At 49.2% G+C, this 16,699-nt stretch overlaps 1 protein-coding gene across 3 annotated transcripts in view; it reads left to right on the top strand.

Moving 5' to 3' along the window:
• Positions 1-16,699, top strand: part of rgs6 (regulator of G protein signaling 6) — an 823,132-nt gene that overhangs the window by 738,739 nt on the left and 67,694 nt on the right. For all 3 annotated transcript variants that reach the window (XM_038784322.1, XM_038784332.1, XM_038784316.1), the window contains exons 10-14: positions 4,557-4,631; positions 8,046-8,144; positions 8,460-8,521; positions 8,877-8,987; positions 10,289-10,414. In XM_038784322.1, the coding sequence (XP_038640250.1) occupies positions 4,557-4,631; positions 8,046-8,144; positions 8,460-8,521; positions 8,877-8,987; positions 10,289-10,414 (473 nt within the window). The remainder of the gene's footprint in view (positions 1-4,556; positions 4,632-8,045; positions 8,145-8,459; positions 8,522-8,876; positions 8,988-10,288; positions 10,415-16,699) is intronic.

Below are 16,699 nucleotides of genomic sequence, written 5' to 3'. Positions count from 1 at the left end.
GGCGCTCCCTCCATTAGTACTCCCGTGAGCCAGCTGACTTCTGCTGACCCCGGCAGCTCCCGCCCTAACACCGACCCACCCGATATGGGGTCACCGCCCCCCCCCCTCCCCCCCCGCCCCCTGCAGCAGCTCCTTGGCACCGCTCCAGCGCGGGAAAACGGATCTGATATCCACGCCCCTTGCCTCCAGCTCCACCCCCCTCGTCCCACAGTGCGGGAAACCAGAGGAAAGCCCGGGCTTTCCCACTGCCCCACCCCACCCCCTCAACGCAGCTCCCAAATAGCAGTCCCAACCCATCCACCAACCCCGTACAAACAAAAAAGAACAACCACAGACCCCAACACCCCCCTTAAAACACAAAACCATAACCAACATCATCCGAAAGCAGGAAAGAAAAACCAGAATAGCCAGCAACAGCATAAACAGTGATACAAAAAACCCCCACAGTCCCCAATCCCTAGTTCGAGTCCAACTTTTCAGCCTGCACAAAGGCCCACGCTTCCTCTGGGGACTCAAAATAGTGATGCCGGTCTTTGTAGGTGACCAACAGGCACGCAGGCGGCAGCATGCCAAATTTCACCTGCCTGCTGTGGAGCACCACCTTCGTCCGGTTGAACCTGGCCTTCCGCTTGGCCACCTCCGCACTCCAGTCCTGGTAGATGCGCACTAACGAATTCTCCCACTTGCTGCTCCTCACCTTCTTGGCCCATCGCAGAACACTCTCCCGTTCACTGAACCGATGGAACCGCACCAGCAGCGCCCGTGGGGGTTCATTCGCCTTAGGCCGCCTGGCCAGTACTCTGTGGGCCCCCTCCAGCTCCAGGGGCAGATGGAAAGATCCTGCCCCCACCAGCGAGTTCAGCATCACGGCCACATAGGCCGGCAGCTCCGACCCCTCCAGCCCCTCCTCGAGGCCCAGGATCCGCAAGTTCTTCCTCCTTGACCGAAACTCCATCTCCTCAAAACAATCTTGCCACTTTTTGTGGAGCGCCTCGTGCATCTCCACCTTCCCCACGAGGGCTGAGACCTCATCCTCGCGCTCAGAGGCCTGCTGCTGCAACTCAAGTATCGCTGCACCCTGAATTGTCTGGGTCTCCAGCAGCTTACTTGTCGTAACCTTCAGAGAGTCCAGCAACTCCACTTTCAGCTCCGTAAAGTAGCGCAGAAGGGCCACCTGCTGCTCCTCCGCCCACTGCCTCCACTCCTCAGGGGCTCCACCGGCCGCCATTTTGTCCACTTTCCCCCGCAGGGGAGCTGCTGCCGTTTTTTTCCTCGCATCACTCCAGGTCCGCACCATAAATCCCGGGGGTTATTACTCCAGACCCCTTTACACACCGGGAATCATAGAATCAGCACTTAAAAGAGCCCACAAGTCCTACGAAAGCGTGAGCTGCCGAACGTGCGGCTTAGCTCCGCATTGCCGCCACCGGAAGTGCTGTTATCGCTCTTGACTGCTCCTCGGCCTTGGGCTTTGGTCAGAGTGACCTGTGGGCCCTATCAATCTCCAGTGGCTTGGGGAAGCTGTCCATCAATAATTACCTCACTCTTTAACAACTTCTTTTCTTATTTTTTAAAGTTGTTTTTTAAATAAATTTAGAGTGCCCAATTCATTTTTTTCCAATGAAGCGGCAATTTAACGTGGCCAATCCACCTACACTGCACATCTTTGGGTTGTGGGGGTGAAACCCACGCAAACACGGGGAGAATGTGCAAACTCCACACGGACAGTGACCCAGAGCCAGGATCGAACCTGGGACCTCTGCCCCGTGATACAGTAGGGCTAGCCCACTGCGCCACCGTGCTGCCTGCTGATGCCTTTTCGAGTTCCTCTATTGTTTTCTCTTGGGCTTCCAGCCTCCTTCCCATCCCATCGAGGGCCGTCTGCATGGCAACCAGTGCCTCTGCCACTGCCACCAAAACCGTCGTTTGGATCTCTGCCTTAACCTCGCCCTTCATCTTGGTCAGTTCCTCAGTTAGGAACACTTCCAGTCATCTTCTGGTCGGGGTGGGAACCTGTTGTCCGGGTCACCGGTCTCCCTCTCCCAGGGAGAGGACATTGACGGAGGTCGGGTGATGATTGTCAGGGGGGAGAGCCCCAACACCTCTGAGATGTGGCCTGGGTACCATTCAGCTGCAGCGCACGGCGGGCATCCTTTAAAGGCGCTCGGATCTGTTTGAAGCTGATTCCCGGCTCAAACACTTTTTTTTCAGAGAGCCTCAAAATTCCATGATACGATGGGTTTCACTCTGGCTTTCTTGCCGGAACTGACGCTTTGTGGTATGATTCTGCCCATATATTCATATATTGTCATAATATTTTAGAAACCATTTTATTCAAAAATGTCTGGATGCATATTCATATATAAGTGTAGAAAGTTATTTCATTTAATTGGAATTGAAAATTCTGACCATAGTAAAGACAGAAATAAGGCTGATACCCATTTCGTCGAAAGTGCTTTTTATGACCCAAACATACACAATCTCATCTACTGCTTTCTCACCATATCCCTCTGTACAAGACTCCGTTTAAATCTATCTTCCCTCCATTTACACTTCCTGCAGCAGTGACCTTTCTTGGTAAACCTCACCACTGTATTAGTCCTTGGAGTAAATAACAGCCATCTTACATCTTGGGCGAAATTCTCCAACCCCACGCAGGGTCGGAGAATCGGCCGGCGGCGCCGATATTGCCGCTCCCGCCATGTTAAAGATTCACCCACCCGCCATAAAACGGCGTTCTTCAAATCCCGCCGGCCGCCTCGGATAATGGCTGGCGCTGGCGGGATGCCGTTGTTTTTTTAAGCTTTTTTATTCACCGGCCCGGATGGGCCGAAGTCCCGCCGACGTGGCCACGGGTCACGTCGGCGAAAATCAAAGTAGGTTTATAATGGCGTCAACCATTGATGATGGTTGACGCCGTTCAGTTACCTACATCGAGTGCAGGGGGGGTAGGGGGGTGGGGGGGTAGGGGGAGTGGGGGGTAGGGGGGTGGGTGGGGTAGGGGGGTAGGGGTAGGGGGGTGGAGGTGGGGGTGGGGGGGGGTAGGGGTAGGGGTGGGGGGGTGGGGGTAGGGGTGGGGGTAGAGGTGGGGGGGTGGGGGTAGGGGTAGAGGTAGGGGGTAGGGGGCGGGGGGGTGGGTGGGTAGGGGTGGGGGTAGAGGTACGGGGTAGGGGGGTCGGGGTAGGAGTAGGGGTAGAGGTAGGGGTAGGGGGGTAGGGGTAGGGGTAGGGGTAGGGGGCAGCGGCGTGCAGAGGGGGGGCGACGGTGCGTTGGCCCCGGGCATCCATTGGATGGAGGCATCAGCAGATCTTCCTCAAGGCTCCCCTTCCTCCCAGCTGCCTTGTCTTTGTTTGAGACAGAGAGAGGGAGATTGTGGGGACAGATAGAGAGAGAGAGACAGAGAGAGGGAGTCCCGTCCATCCTCTGGCTGAGAGCAGGGCTTTGGTGAGTATATTGCAATCTGTCTAAACCCAGGAATATTGCCTGGTTAGAATGCAGAGGGAAATGCTGGGATCCCGGGGTGGGAGATGTGTCTGGATTTGTCTATTTCTGCTTCAGCCTCTGCGATTTCAGGTCAGTTTCACAACAACAGGAAAAACGCGCGGAGAGAGAGGGAAAAACTTTTGGCAAAGTTTCTGGGTTCTGCCTTTATAATTCACAGCACTGAAAGGGTTCAGACTTTTGTATCTCCTGCCCGATGGAAGAAGTTGGAAGAGTGAATAAGCCGGGTGGGAGGGGTCTTTGATTATGCTGCCCGCTTTCCCCAGGCAGCGGGAGGTGTAAATGGAGTCAATGGATGGGAGGCAGGTTCGTGTGATGGACTGCGCTGTGTTCACGACTCTCTGTAATTTCTTGCGGTTTTGGGCCGAGCAGTTGCCTTACCAGGCTGTGATGCAGCCAGATAGGATGCTTTCTATGGTACATGTGTAAATGTTGATGAGAGTTAATGTGGACATGCCGAATATGCTTAGTTTCCTGAGGAAGCATCAGGTCAGGAACAGTCATAACCCCCACCGTGACCAGTGACATGCACAAATGACCAGCTATCACTCACTGTCAAGTCCCGCGTATGAATAATGGCTATTGAGGCGGCACAGCGGCAGGGTGGTTAGCACTTCTTCCTCACAGCGCCAGGGACCCAGGTTCAATTCCAATCTTTGGTGACTGTCAGTGTGGAGTTTGCATGTTCCCCCGTGTCTACATGGGTTTCCTCAAGGTGATCCGGTTTCCTCCCACAGTCCAAAGATGCGCAGGTTAGGTAGACTGGACGTGCTAATTTGCCCCTAAGTGTCCAAAAGGTGGGGGCGTGGGCCCAGGTAGGGTGCTCTCTCGGAGGGTCGGTACAGACTCAATGGGCTGAATGGCCTTCTTCTGCACTGTAGGGATTCTACGACTGGTCTTCCCCCCATGATATTGTATCTCAGGTATGTAGAAGAACAGACTAACCAGGCTAAAAATTAGAAGTAATGAATACAGTAGTAGTGTGAAAAAGCTAATAATCCATTGAGATTCTCACAGTCTCTTTTTAAAATCTTCCTATGTTGATTTTCTTACAGCCTGGCTGTGTGAATACCACTGAAATGGATATCAGGAAGTGCCGCAGGATGAAAAACCCAAACAAAGTGAAAAAGGTGTGTACAAGCAACCTCACCTGAACTCATTCCAAGAGGAGAAAATATTCAGTCGATAACAAATTTCTCAACAGAAGTCACTGTAGTGGCACCTATCAGATCAGGATTTGTTGATGGTGAAAGTTGATCGTTCCCTGTTGATGGTGATAGAGAATGGTGAAAACTGGCAGCAAATGTTTATTCTGCTAATTAAAATAATCTGCCCAAACAATAAGGTCAATTTGCCCCAGTAAACGCCTTTTCATTTTTATGTTTAAGAGTGAAAGGCTCTCCGTTGGTAAATGCATTGCCTGGCATACCATCGAGTCATTCAGACATGGAAGGTCCTTGACTAGATCTCCAGCTTGTGCTGAATTAGTGTAAGAATGTACTCCAGCATCCTCTTGACTCGAGAGCTGGTTGACAGCTGGTTTCCCCACTGCACGTTGTTTTCCAGGCACCATCAATTGGAAGTACCTGCTTGCCTGCAGATGTTGTGTGATACAGGCCAAGTACTCTTTATCCGAAACCATCAAAGTCAATGTCGTCTTGGATTGCAGATCATTTCAGTTTTTGGATACCCCTTATAGGCCTACTGAGAAACATAGAAACCAAGATAATAGGAGCAGGAGCAGGCCATTCAGCCCTTTGAATCTGCTCCTCCATTCATTATGATCATGGTTGATCATCCAACTGAACAGCCTAACCCTGCTTACTCCCCTCATATCCTTTGATCCCCTTCACCCCAAGTTCTACATCTAACTGCTTCACAAGTGGATAGCACTGTGGCTTCACAGCACCAGGTTCGATTCCCCGCTGGGTCACTGTCTGTGCGGAGTCTACACGTTCTCCCCTGTCTGCATGGGTTTCCTCCGGGTGCTCCAGTTTCCTCCCACAGCCCAAAAGCGTGCAGGTCAGGTGGATTGGCCATAATAAATTGCCCTTAGTGGCCAAAAAGATTAGATGGGGTTATTGGGTTACGGGGATAGGGTGGAAGTGAGGGTTTAAGTGGGTCGGTGCAGACTCGATGGGCCAAATGGCCTCCTACTGCACTGGATGTTCCATGTTCTATGTATACAGGGCGGGATTCTCCATCCCGGGGTGCCCAAAATGCATTCTCCAATGGGATGGAGAATCAGGCATTGGGGGTAAATTGGGATGTGATGCTCCGACACCCCCCCACCCTCCCTCCCCGCTGCCGGTGTGAATGAGGCCCACAGTGCGCGCTGGTGGGGGGATGTAAATCAATTCAAATGGATTTTAATGACCCATTTGCAGGTGCTGCAACCTCTGCTCCACCCTCCCGTCATTCTCCTGTTCCCGTGGCAGGGAATGACATCGGCGCGGATCACTTGTGGTTTCTACCAGTGTGGTCATACTGTGGTGGATCTTTGGCCCACCGCAAGGTCCACCACGCCAGGGCCACGCTGGTAGAGACTACCCAAGCCCATCTGAGGGCCACTATCCTCCCCAACAATGCACTGCCTACCCACGCCTCCTCTACTAGACACCCCATGCCCCCCGATAGAGACCCCTGTAATAGGGGGTCCCCCACAGGGACCCCGATAATAGGGGAACACCCCACAAGGATCCCTGTCATAGGGAGAGCCCCCACAGGGACCCCTGTATCAGAGAGATCCCCCACAGGGACCCCTATAATGGGGAACCCCACACAGAGACACTTGTAATAGGGAGACCACCTGCATGGAACTCTGTAATAGGGGGACTCCCCACAAGGACCCCTCTAATAGGGAGACCCCACCTAGTCCCCTATAATAGGGGGACCCCCCCAAAGGGACCCCTGTATTAGGGAGGACCTCCATTTGGACCCCTATGATAGGAGGAGCCCTACAGTGACCCCGAGAATAAGGAGAACACCCTCAGGGACTTCTCTAATCGGGGGAGCCCCCCACAAGGACACCTATAATAGAGGGCCTGCACAGGGACTCCTGTAATAGCAGGACCCCTGTATTAGGGACCTCCTGCCTAAAGGAACTCCTCCCTCTCTCTCTCTCTCTCTCTCTCCCCCCACCCCCTCTCTGGAACTCTCTCCTGAAAAGGCAGTAGAAGCAGAATCTGGATAGATTCTTGATTGACAAGGAGGTGAAAGGTTATTGAGATAGGCAAGAATGTGGGGTTGAAGTTACAATCAGATTAGCAATGATCTTATTGAATGGTGGAGCATGCCCGAGGGGCTGAGTGGCCTACTCCTACTCCTGTTCATAAGTTCACATGTACAGTTTACAAAAGTGCCATTGGGGACAATCAAATCGAATCAGATAGGAAATCCCACTGACACCTCTGAAAACAATGGTGATAAGAATGAGGAAAAGCCATACTAAAGAAGAGGCGATTCTCCATTGCTTGGAGGAAGTTGGCACAAATTTGATCAACACAATTCAGGATGGAAAATGCCCTAAACTTTGAATCCGGAATAAACTGGGACAAGTTGCCATTGTCGGTGATATGGTATCAACAATTGGCGTGCCAAAATGTGCGTCCATTTTGTACCGACAATATTTCTGCATGCCGGACTCCCATGGAGGGGGAAGAAAATCGCGCCTATTTAGCCAACATTTCTCCCTCGCACAACAACAAACTGACAAAAAAGAACACCAGTCATAGCTGCTGCCGTTGACAGCACATATATTATCCTGCTCTTCATTGGTAATACATTTGTGTGACTGGTGTTGAGAAAGTGGCCGGTCGCTGACGGCAGGATTCTCAGTCCCGCCAGCTGCACACCCCCGCCCGTGGGTTTCCCGGCGGTGTGGGGTGGCTTCAGTGGGAACTCCCATTGACAGCGGTGGGAGCAGAGAATCCCACCACCCGCGAACGGTGCACTGCCTCCCAAAGCCAAGAAATATGCGACTGGGAGGCCAGGGAATCACATCACTTTGAAGATGGGCTGAATTTCCCAGCGGTGGAATCTTCCAGTCCCACCGATGGTGAAACCACGCAGTGGGTTCCCCAGTGACCCAGCCGGCGAACAACGCAAAATGCTATTGACATTGATGTGAACGGAAGAATCCGCTGCTGACCAATGAAAAACACCCTCCGCCCAGAAAGTGGGGTGCGGAATATCCGGCTCTATGGGCGGGATTTTCCGCCGGCGGGATTTAACGTTTTGCCGGCGCCCGGGGATTTCCCGACAGTGTGGGGCTGCCCCACAATGGGAAATCCATTGACCGGCCGGCGTAACGGAGAATCCCGCCGGCGTTCCGAGGCTGAAAAGCGGCGTGGCGGGGCGGAGAATCCAGCCCTATGTGTTTTATAACTGCATGGATCAGTGCAGGTTGTCTGCAATGCTACCTCAAGTCACTAGTTTTCAGATGCTTGTTTAGACCACGTGGCACTTGTTTTGTAGCAGAATTTGAACATGAAAGAGTGATGAATCAGTGCATTTCTGACCCTGCGGTTTTGTTTTGTGTACAGTCAGTATATGGGATTTCTGAAGACTCGCAGACGCACAGTCCTGTACATACATTCGCATCCACAGTTAAACAACCAGCAAAAGATGATCTGAAGAAACAGGTAACATGATACCAGAGGCTCTTCCATTCATTGTATAATATTGCATTGGAAATATGGTCACTTAATAAACTTAATAATCTAATTGTCTTTGTTTACTGAGCTGCCAACTAAATCCTGAATATGCGGTATGACACTGATCAAGCTTATTCCACTATTGACTGTTGTGCATTGTCACTTGTTACATACATTTTGAATATGGTGTGTGCAATTCTGGAGTGTAATTTGCTCACAATATGTTGGATTAGTTAACTGGTCAAGCATGTAGCTGTACTCTGTTCTACGCACATCTTAAACCTTATTTCCTTCAATTTCCAGATAACCTTATTAAATATCCAGCTCGACAGACATTGTTTAAAAATGTCCAAAGTAGCTGAAAGGTAAGGGTTTTATTCTGTAATAAGTTAAAATTATTTTTGTAGCCAACGGTTTTCACATGCGTGGAAAAGGATGATGCCGGTACTGTACTGAGTGATTAAACTATCAGGAAAAGATTGAACAAACTACAACAAACTTTCTTCCCTCCCTTTCCTGGTCCTGTACTTGTTTTAAAAATTGTTACATCTTTACCTTCTTCTAGTTCTGTTGAAAATTTGATTACTTGAACGATTAACTTTGCTTCATTGTCCATAGATTGTGTCAGACCTGCTGGATATTTCCTGTTTTTCTTTCAGATTTCCATCATCTGCAGCTTTTTGCCTTTGTATTTACACTTGTTGATGCTTTCCTTTCCAGTTTGGTCAGTTATGCAGAGCAATATCTGGAATATGATCCACTGCTGACACAACAGGATCCACCTAACCCATGGGTCAGTGACGATAGTGCATTCTGGGACATGGAAGCCAGGTAAGAAAGGAAGTTTGTTGCTAATTGTTAAAATAAACAAGTGATTAAGTGGAAGATACATGGTACCAAGAGGTGGCACGCCGGTACAGTGGTTAGCACTATTGTCTCCTAGTGTCAGGGACCCGGGTTCAATTCCAGACTTTGGGTGACTGTGTGGAGTTTGCACTTTCTCCCTGTGTCTGCATGGGTTTTCTCCAGGGGCTCCAGTTTCCTCAGACAGTCCAAAGATGTTCAGATTCGGTGGATTTGTCATGCTAAATGGCCCCTTAGTGTCCAAGGGTGGAGGTTAGCTGGGGGTATGGGGTTACAGTGATAGGGTGGGGGAGTGGGCCTAGGTTGGGTGCTCTTTCAGAGGCTTGGTGCAGACAGGTTGAGCCAAATGACCTCTTTCTGCACTGCAGGAATTATATTCTTCTGTGGTAACAGTGAAAAGTAACAATTAGAAAGGGATTGTATGGCACGCTGCCTCAGACAGCAGTGTAGCAAGCAGCAGCTGTTACTTCATAGAAAAGCAAGACACATCACAAGGCTTCAAACTCCCTCATATCCTTTGATTTGTGAGGCTTCTATTCACTTTCGAGGAGAAATAGCTTTTACTTGGCTGAAATTGTCAGGATAATAACTTCCAGACAACCAGGTATCTGGATTGTTTAATTTCATCTCCCTTCGCGCTTGAATGCATCTCAAACACCCTGCTGTGAACCGAAACACAATATTTATAAACATATTCAGAGATAAGTACTTTTGATGTGGTGATGACCTGCCAGTCATAGCTACATATTTATAAACATTGTGGTCAGCATCAAAGCTGGGTACTCAAGCATGAAGGGAAAGATAGATTAACAATCCACCAAGCAAATTCCTCTGCAGTAATGAAACTGTTAATCACTGGCTATTGCAATGTATTGCTGTGTAAGATTGAATTGAAGATCTGCATTTCAAAGGCTGTCAAGGGATTTGAAGCCCTTTGACGTGCATAGCCCTCTCACTTGAAATCTTCAAGATTCATCTTTAGATTGTTTCCATTTATAAGGTTTTCATCAGCAGGACCACCATCTCAACAGATCCCGCCGCTGTCAAAGGATTTCTCCTTGTTTCCATCCTCTGCTTCTGGGGTGCCCGCAGCGTGGGGGTCATCGTTAGTGGGACTGGAAGATCTGATCAGCGACCAATGGCGAACAGCCTCCCCCACCAGAAAACACATTGCTGGGAGGGGGGGGGGAGGAGGAATATCTTGCCCATTGTATTGATACGTTTTCTATTGCATTTAAGAATTTCTATCCTATTTCTTGTGTGTTAAGCAAAGAGCTCAACCAGCAGCGTGTGAAGAGATGGGGATTCTCCTTCGACGAGGTGCTCAAGGATCCTGCAGGACGGGAACAGTTTCTGAAGTTTCTAGAGTCCGAGTTCAGCTCTGAGAATTTAAGGTAAGGCGGTCATCACTGCATTAAAGTAACATACGATTGGGAACACAAACACCCCAGTCTCCAGATGGATTGAAAGACGTAAGATGAAATTTCAAAGACTTAAGACAGAGTAGAGGAGAATTTATTTTTGCACAGGAGGTTTTGAAGCTGTGGAATGCACAGAAGTAGTGATTCAAGCAGTGACATTATCTACATTTTAGAATAATTAGACAGGTTAGAAAGAGGAAATAAATGGGTGTTCAGATATAGCAGGTGCATTCGCATTACTGCTCCTATGGGGAATAAACAGCAACATGGACTGGTTAAGAACATAGAACATAGAACACAGAACAGGCCTTTCAGCCCTCGATGTTGTGCCGAGCAATGATCACCCTACTCAAACCCACGTATCCACCCTATACCCGTAACCCAAACAACCCCCCCTTAACCTTACTTTTTAGGACACTACGGGCAATTTAGCATGGCCAATCCACCTAACCCGCACATCTTTGGACTGTGGGAGGAAACCGGAGCACCCGGAGGAAACCCACGCACACACGGGGAGGACGTGCAGACGTCGAACAGACAGTGACCCAGCCGGGAACCGAACCTGGGACCCTGGAGCTGTGAAGCATTTATGCTAACCACCATGCTACCGTGCTGCCCCTAAGGTAGGTGGCATTATGCTGGAGTTGGCGGAAATGGTGGAGGATGATCCTTTGAATGCTAAGGCTGGTGGGGTGGAAAATTAAGACCCTATTATGGTTCTGCTACCATAAAACACATCTTCCCCTCACCCCCTCCATCAGCATTCTGCAAGGACCACTCTCTCTTTGACACCCTGGTCCACTGCTCCATCACATCAAACTTCCCATCCTCTTTCCTATCTCAGAAGGTGCAACACCTCTTTACCTCCTCCGTCCTCACCATTCATGGCCCCACATACTCCTTCCAGGTGAAGCAGTGTTTCACTTGCACCTCCTTCAATTTGGTCAATTCTATCCGCCGCTCCCAATGTGGTCTCCTCTACATTAGCGAGACTAAAGGCAGACTGGGTGACCGTTTTGAGGAACAGCTTTGCTCAGCTCACAAGCATGCACTCAGCCTTCCTGTTGCATACCATTTTAACTCAGCACCTTACTCTCATGCCCACGTGTCTGTCCTTGGCCTGCTGAAATGCCCCAGTGAAGCCCAACACAAACTGGAGGAGCAGCATCTCATCTTTCGATTGGGGATGTTACAGCCCCAGGACACAACATTGAGTTCAACAACTTTAGACTGTGACCTTTCTCTTCCACATTAAGCCCTTTTTTTAATATCCCAGACATTTAGGGCGGGAATCTCCGCGAACCGGCGGGGCGGGCCACTCTGGCGCCGAGGAGTGGCGTGAACCACTTCGGCGTCAGGCCATCCCGAAGGTGCCTCCACCGGCCGGCTGAGTTGACGCATGCACAGGAGCACCAGCGTGCTCTGGCGTCATCCCAATGCATGTGCAGGTGAGGTACGTCTCTGCTCTGGCCATCACGGACTGTTACAACGGCTGGCGTGGAGGAATAGAGTGCCCCCACGGCACAGGTCCGCCCGTGGATCGGTGGGCCCCGATCGCCGGCCAGGCCTCCGTTGGGACACCCCCCGGAGCCAGATCCCCCTGCGGCGCCAGAGAATTCGGCAACCGGCGGGGGCGGGATTCACGCCGCCCCCCCCGCCGATTCTCCGACCCGGCATGGGGTCGGAAAATCCCGCCCTTAGTGTATCAATGCAATAACCCTCCCTTTCTCTCGTTCCCCCCCCCCCCCCCCCCACCTTACCAAGCCATCTGTCTTTTGTTCTTAAGGTTGCTGCATCTTGTTGCAATTTCTCCCAGCTACAGTTTAATATCTAATACATTCTCCATCTCTTTACTTCTGATGAAAAGCCAAATGGACACGAAATGCGAACCCGGTTTTCTCTCCCTACAGCTACTGCTAGTGCTGTTGAGTTTTCCCAGCATTCACTGAACCTGTTTTAACATTGTAACTCTTGTGGTGATTGCAGATCTGAGTAGATGCAATACAACTGAGCAAGCACTAGAGGGAGCACGGGAGAGCTATATATACACAGGGACAGGAAGTGAGGACACACTTCACGGAAGGCAGAACTCGTAGCAGGACACAGACAGGCAGCATTTGAGGTAGCCATAAGTTAAGCTCTGAAGAGAGAACAAATTCACAATAAAGCATCTTCTCCAACTTTGAGACTACGAGCTTTATTAAGACACGAGGAACAACACATGGTACCAGGCGTGGCTTCAGACGCTTACTACAGGACAACTCAGCTGCAGACACAGAAAGAACAAAATGGCATGGAAATCTCCTACTGGACATTGGACTTGGGAAGACATTGCTGATTCGAGGATGTGGCTTGGATACCCACCTCAGCTGGACACGACTGGCAATGTAAGAAATGTCTGGAAAATGTTTAAACAAATGTTCGATTTTTATATCATAGCTAATGATGTAGCAGCAGCCTCAGACAAAATTCAAATAGCAATGCTCATCGCAGGACATGAAGCTAGGAAAGTATATAATGGATTTAAATACTCAAAAGATGAAGACAGCAACAGCTTACAAACAATACTAAACAAATTTGAAGAGTACTGTAAGGAATTTGAACAGCACGGTATGCTCAGAGGCCAAACTGCACAGAGACTGAGTGATGCAAAACTTAAACAATCACTAAAAGAACAAGAAATCGCGAGTGAAAAGTACAGATCAAAAAGAAGAAATAACTTGAATTTTTCACACAGGCACAATGCTGAAATCCAGTCCAGATCGAAAGGAAAAGGTAACTTACAACTTTCAGAAAGAAAAAACGCTGAAATCCGCGATAAAATGGCGTCGGACCACATTTTACAGTCTCGGGCACACAAAGAACTACAAACTGCGTCTGCACATGCACAGGAAACAGAAGCCACGCATGCGCAGTTACAATTACCCGTTTTGCGTTCTGCGCACGCGCAAGCCGCGCATGCGCAGTTTTAAAAAGTTCGCGGCTTGCGCAGTCTCAAAACATTTTGGTCGTGGATCGTTATGCACATGCATACAAGCACAACAACAAAAACTACAAGAAGAACAACAAAACCAACAAGAAGCATAACAAAGATAGCGACAACAACAAAGACAGAAACGACAAAAGCAGCAACAAGAACGTCAACAAAGACAACAAAGACAGGAACGACAGAAACAACAGCAATGAAACAACGACTTGTACAAAATGGTACAACTCTGCACATGAAGGACAATGCCACAGCACACTGCAAAACAATGACAAGACTACAAACATGCCATGGGATGACAACCAATCGCACAAACTCACATCTGCTCCAGAACAAGCAAGCACACCTGCTTTCAAGGCAGATGAGATAATAAATCAATACCACAAGCACAGAAAAAAGTCCATGTCAGTCAACATCAGTGGTTCGACCATGCAAAAACCATGGGATGACGTATTGGTTACTTAAAATAACAAGGAACACCAACAACATTCACAATGGAGTTGTAATATCAATATCACCACGTCAACAACAACAAAAGAAAAAACTCTGAACAAATTCATCAAGTTTGGACTCATAAATGTAAAAAAGGGGGATGTGGTGATTGCAGATCTGAGTAGATGCAATACAACTGAGCAAGCACTAGAGGGAGCATGGGAGAGCTATATATACACAGGGACAGGAAGTGAGGACACACTTCACGGAAGGCAAAACTCGTAGCAGGACACAGACAGGCAGCATTTGAGGTAGCCGTAAGTTAAGCTCTGAAGAGAGAATGAATTCACAATAAAGCATCTTCTCCAACTTTGAGACTATGAGCTTTATTAAGACACGAGGAACAACACAACTCTATTTTGGTGTGACACAACGCTGTTCAGACTGAACAATCCGAGGTTTGATTCCAGACCTGCGCTGAGCTAACTGGGCCGGGTTTCCTGGGGTGGCTTCAATGGGAAATCCCATTGACAAGCAACGGGAAGAGGGAATCCCACTGGCAGTAAATGGTGTGCCGCTGACAAACACTTGGCTGGGGGACTGGAGAATCCTGCCCATGAGCTCAGTCAGCTTGATGACTAAGTGAGTCTCAGTGACAGAATTCCCAGACTTCCTGGTTATCCAGTGACTCCTCCTGAAAAATGCTTGTGTGACCACCAGAAGAAAGCAAGATCAGCAAGATTTGTGAACCCCCCCCCCCACAGTTGAGTAGCCCTGTTTACACTTGCTGTGGAGGCTTTTGCCTGACTATTAGATGAGATACAAGAGGCTTTTGTGCCTGTCGAATGTACCCAAGAAAAAACAAATTATTTTAGGATGCGTGCAATCCAAGGCGACTGAAATTAATAAATGTAGGTCAGCATAATGGGCAGAGTTTTATGGTTGTAATGACGGCGAATCTGTCCACAATTATGGTCACTACCTTGTAAAGCTGACAGTAACTTCTGGCACCTACACATGTGGCAATCCAGACTCTGTTGATGGAGATGCCCTGCTCCTTCATATGTGTGCTGTAAATCTATAGAACTCATTGAATTGATGAGAACGTCCTTTTTACATTGTAAACATTTTTACACTGTTACATTTTTACACTGTTAAAACCCTCTGAAACAGTCAGGCTTTCCCAATGAGGTGGAACTGTGTTTTTAATTATGTACTCAGCCATAAATCTGCTGAACAGCTCTATGACCCTTCAGAATTAATTTTATACATGCCGAATGTCAATTTTGTTCTAATATGATAGAAAAAAATGCTTTAATACAGTTAGATACTGATTTTGATTGTTTATGATATTTCAGCTTCTAATCTGTGATAAACTCTGTGTAAAACCGATAAAAGGTGAAGGATAATCAGCCCATTTTACTTTGAAGTTTACTGTCTGTTTGTCTCTGCGAATTCTTCATTGTGATTGGCTGCTGACCCTGCTAAATTACATAATTGTTGTTGGACACTTGGAGGTCCCATTGACTTGGCGTCAGATTCAAATTCATTTAGGGAAAGATGAAATCCACACTGTCACATTATGTGCTTAATATGAGTTCTTTATGTTGCAGTGGCGGTGGCTTATTGACGAGATCTTGACGCGTGTGTGTTTAAGCATGAACACTTTTATTGGTAGGCTTTAACTATTTACCATTCCAAGGGTGGGATCTCCAATAACGGGGCTATGTCCCCACGCCTGTGAGAAAATGGGTGCGAATCACATCGGACTTTTTTCTAGCTTGCAGGACCCAGGAGTGCTCCACGCAGCTCCGGCTGCCAATACGGGGCCCTCCAATTCCTGCCTCGTGCAACATGGTGAACCCACACCGCGGGCCGGAGCCGAAGAAGTAGGCCCACCCACAGATCACACATGCCGATCAGTGGCCGCCGATCACAGGCCTGGCTGTCATAGAGACCCCCCCTCCCCAGTGATGGATCCCCCTGCCCCCCACCAGGATGGCCACCGCAGCCACGACTCCGAGCTCCCGCCGGGTGGAACCGTACGTGAACCACGCCAGCGGCAACTCGGCCGGTCGTCAGCGGATAATCTCCGCAGTGGCCTCTTTCAATGGCCCCCGACCGGCGCCGCGTCGACCGCGTGCACGCGACTGGCAGCGATTCTCCGGTCGCCGGAGAATCACGGGAAGGCGTCGCGGGTCCGTCGCCCCATTCTCCGCCCCCGCGCCGGGCGCAATTGCGGCGCGGAGGTTTGGAGAATCCCGGCCCAAGCATTGAAATAAAAGTTAAACTAGTTTCAACTCAAAAGTAAATCCGCACCTGCGGCATACAACAGTAGCGTCCCAGCCCAGGACTACCAGGAAGTACCAGTCCAGGTTTTGGACAGTATTTACAAGGCTTGGTAATGGGTTCCAGCTGGATGGGCCTCAGCCCGTTACCATGGGAACTCGTACTCAAAGCGCAGGGAGATCAGTGAGTGATTCCTCACGATCCTTGTGAGATTTAACACAGTCTTGCATGGAACTGTTCCATGCAGGCTTGCTGCATATAACATTCTGTTCCAGATTTTTCTTTGACAATGTGACAACGTACAACACAGTGGGCTGTGCCACTCTCCAGTCACATGTTAATCCTTGCTCTGCTGAGCACCTTACCTTATAATGCATGCAGGCACATGACGTCAAATGCACCACAGATACTGTTAGATCTTTGTGGGCAACTATATTCAAGGTTACCAAAACTTTGTCACTGACTGTAAAATCTGGACCAATATCCAATAATTCACTGTTCTGCTGAAGAGCTCCGTTTGCAGTTTATCTGTCTGGGGCTTCGACTGATTC

The sequence above is a fragment of the Scyliorhinus canicula genome, chromosome 2 (genome assembly GCF_902713615.1).
Source record: "Scyliorhinus canicula chromosome 2, sScyCan1.1, whole genome shotgun sequence".
NCBI classification, from domain to species: domain Eukaryota; kingdom Metazoa; phylum Chordata; class Chondrichthyes; order Carcharhiniformes; family Scyliorhinidae; genus Scyliorhinus; species Scyliorhinus canicula.
Note: the sequence above shows the minus strand (reverse complement) of the source record. Positions and strands in the feature narration are given on the sequence as shown.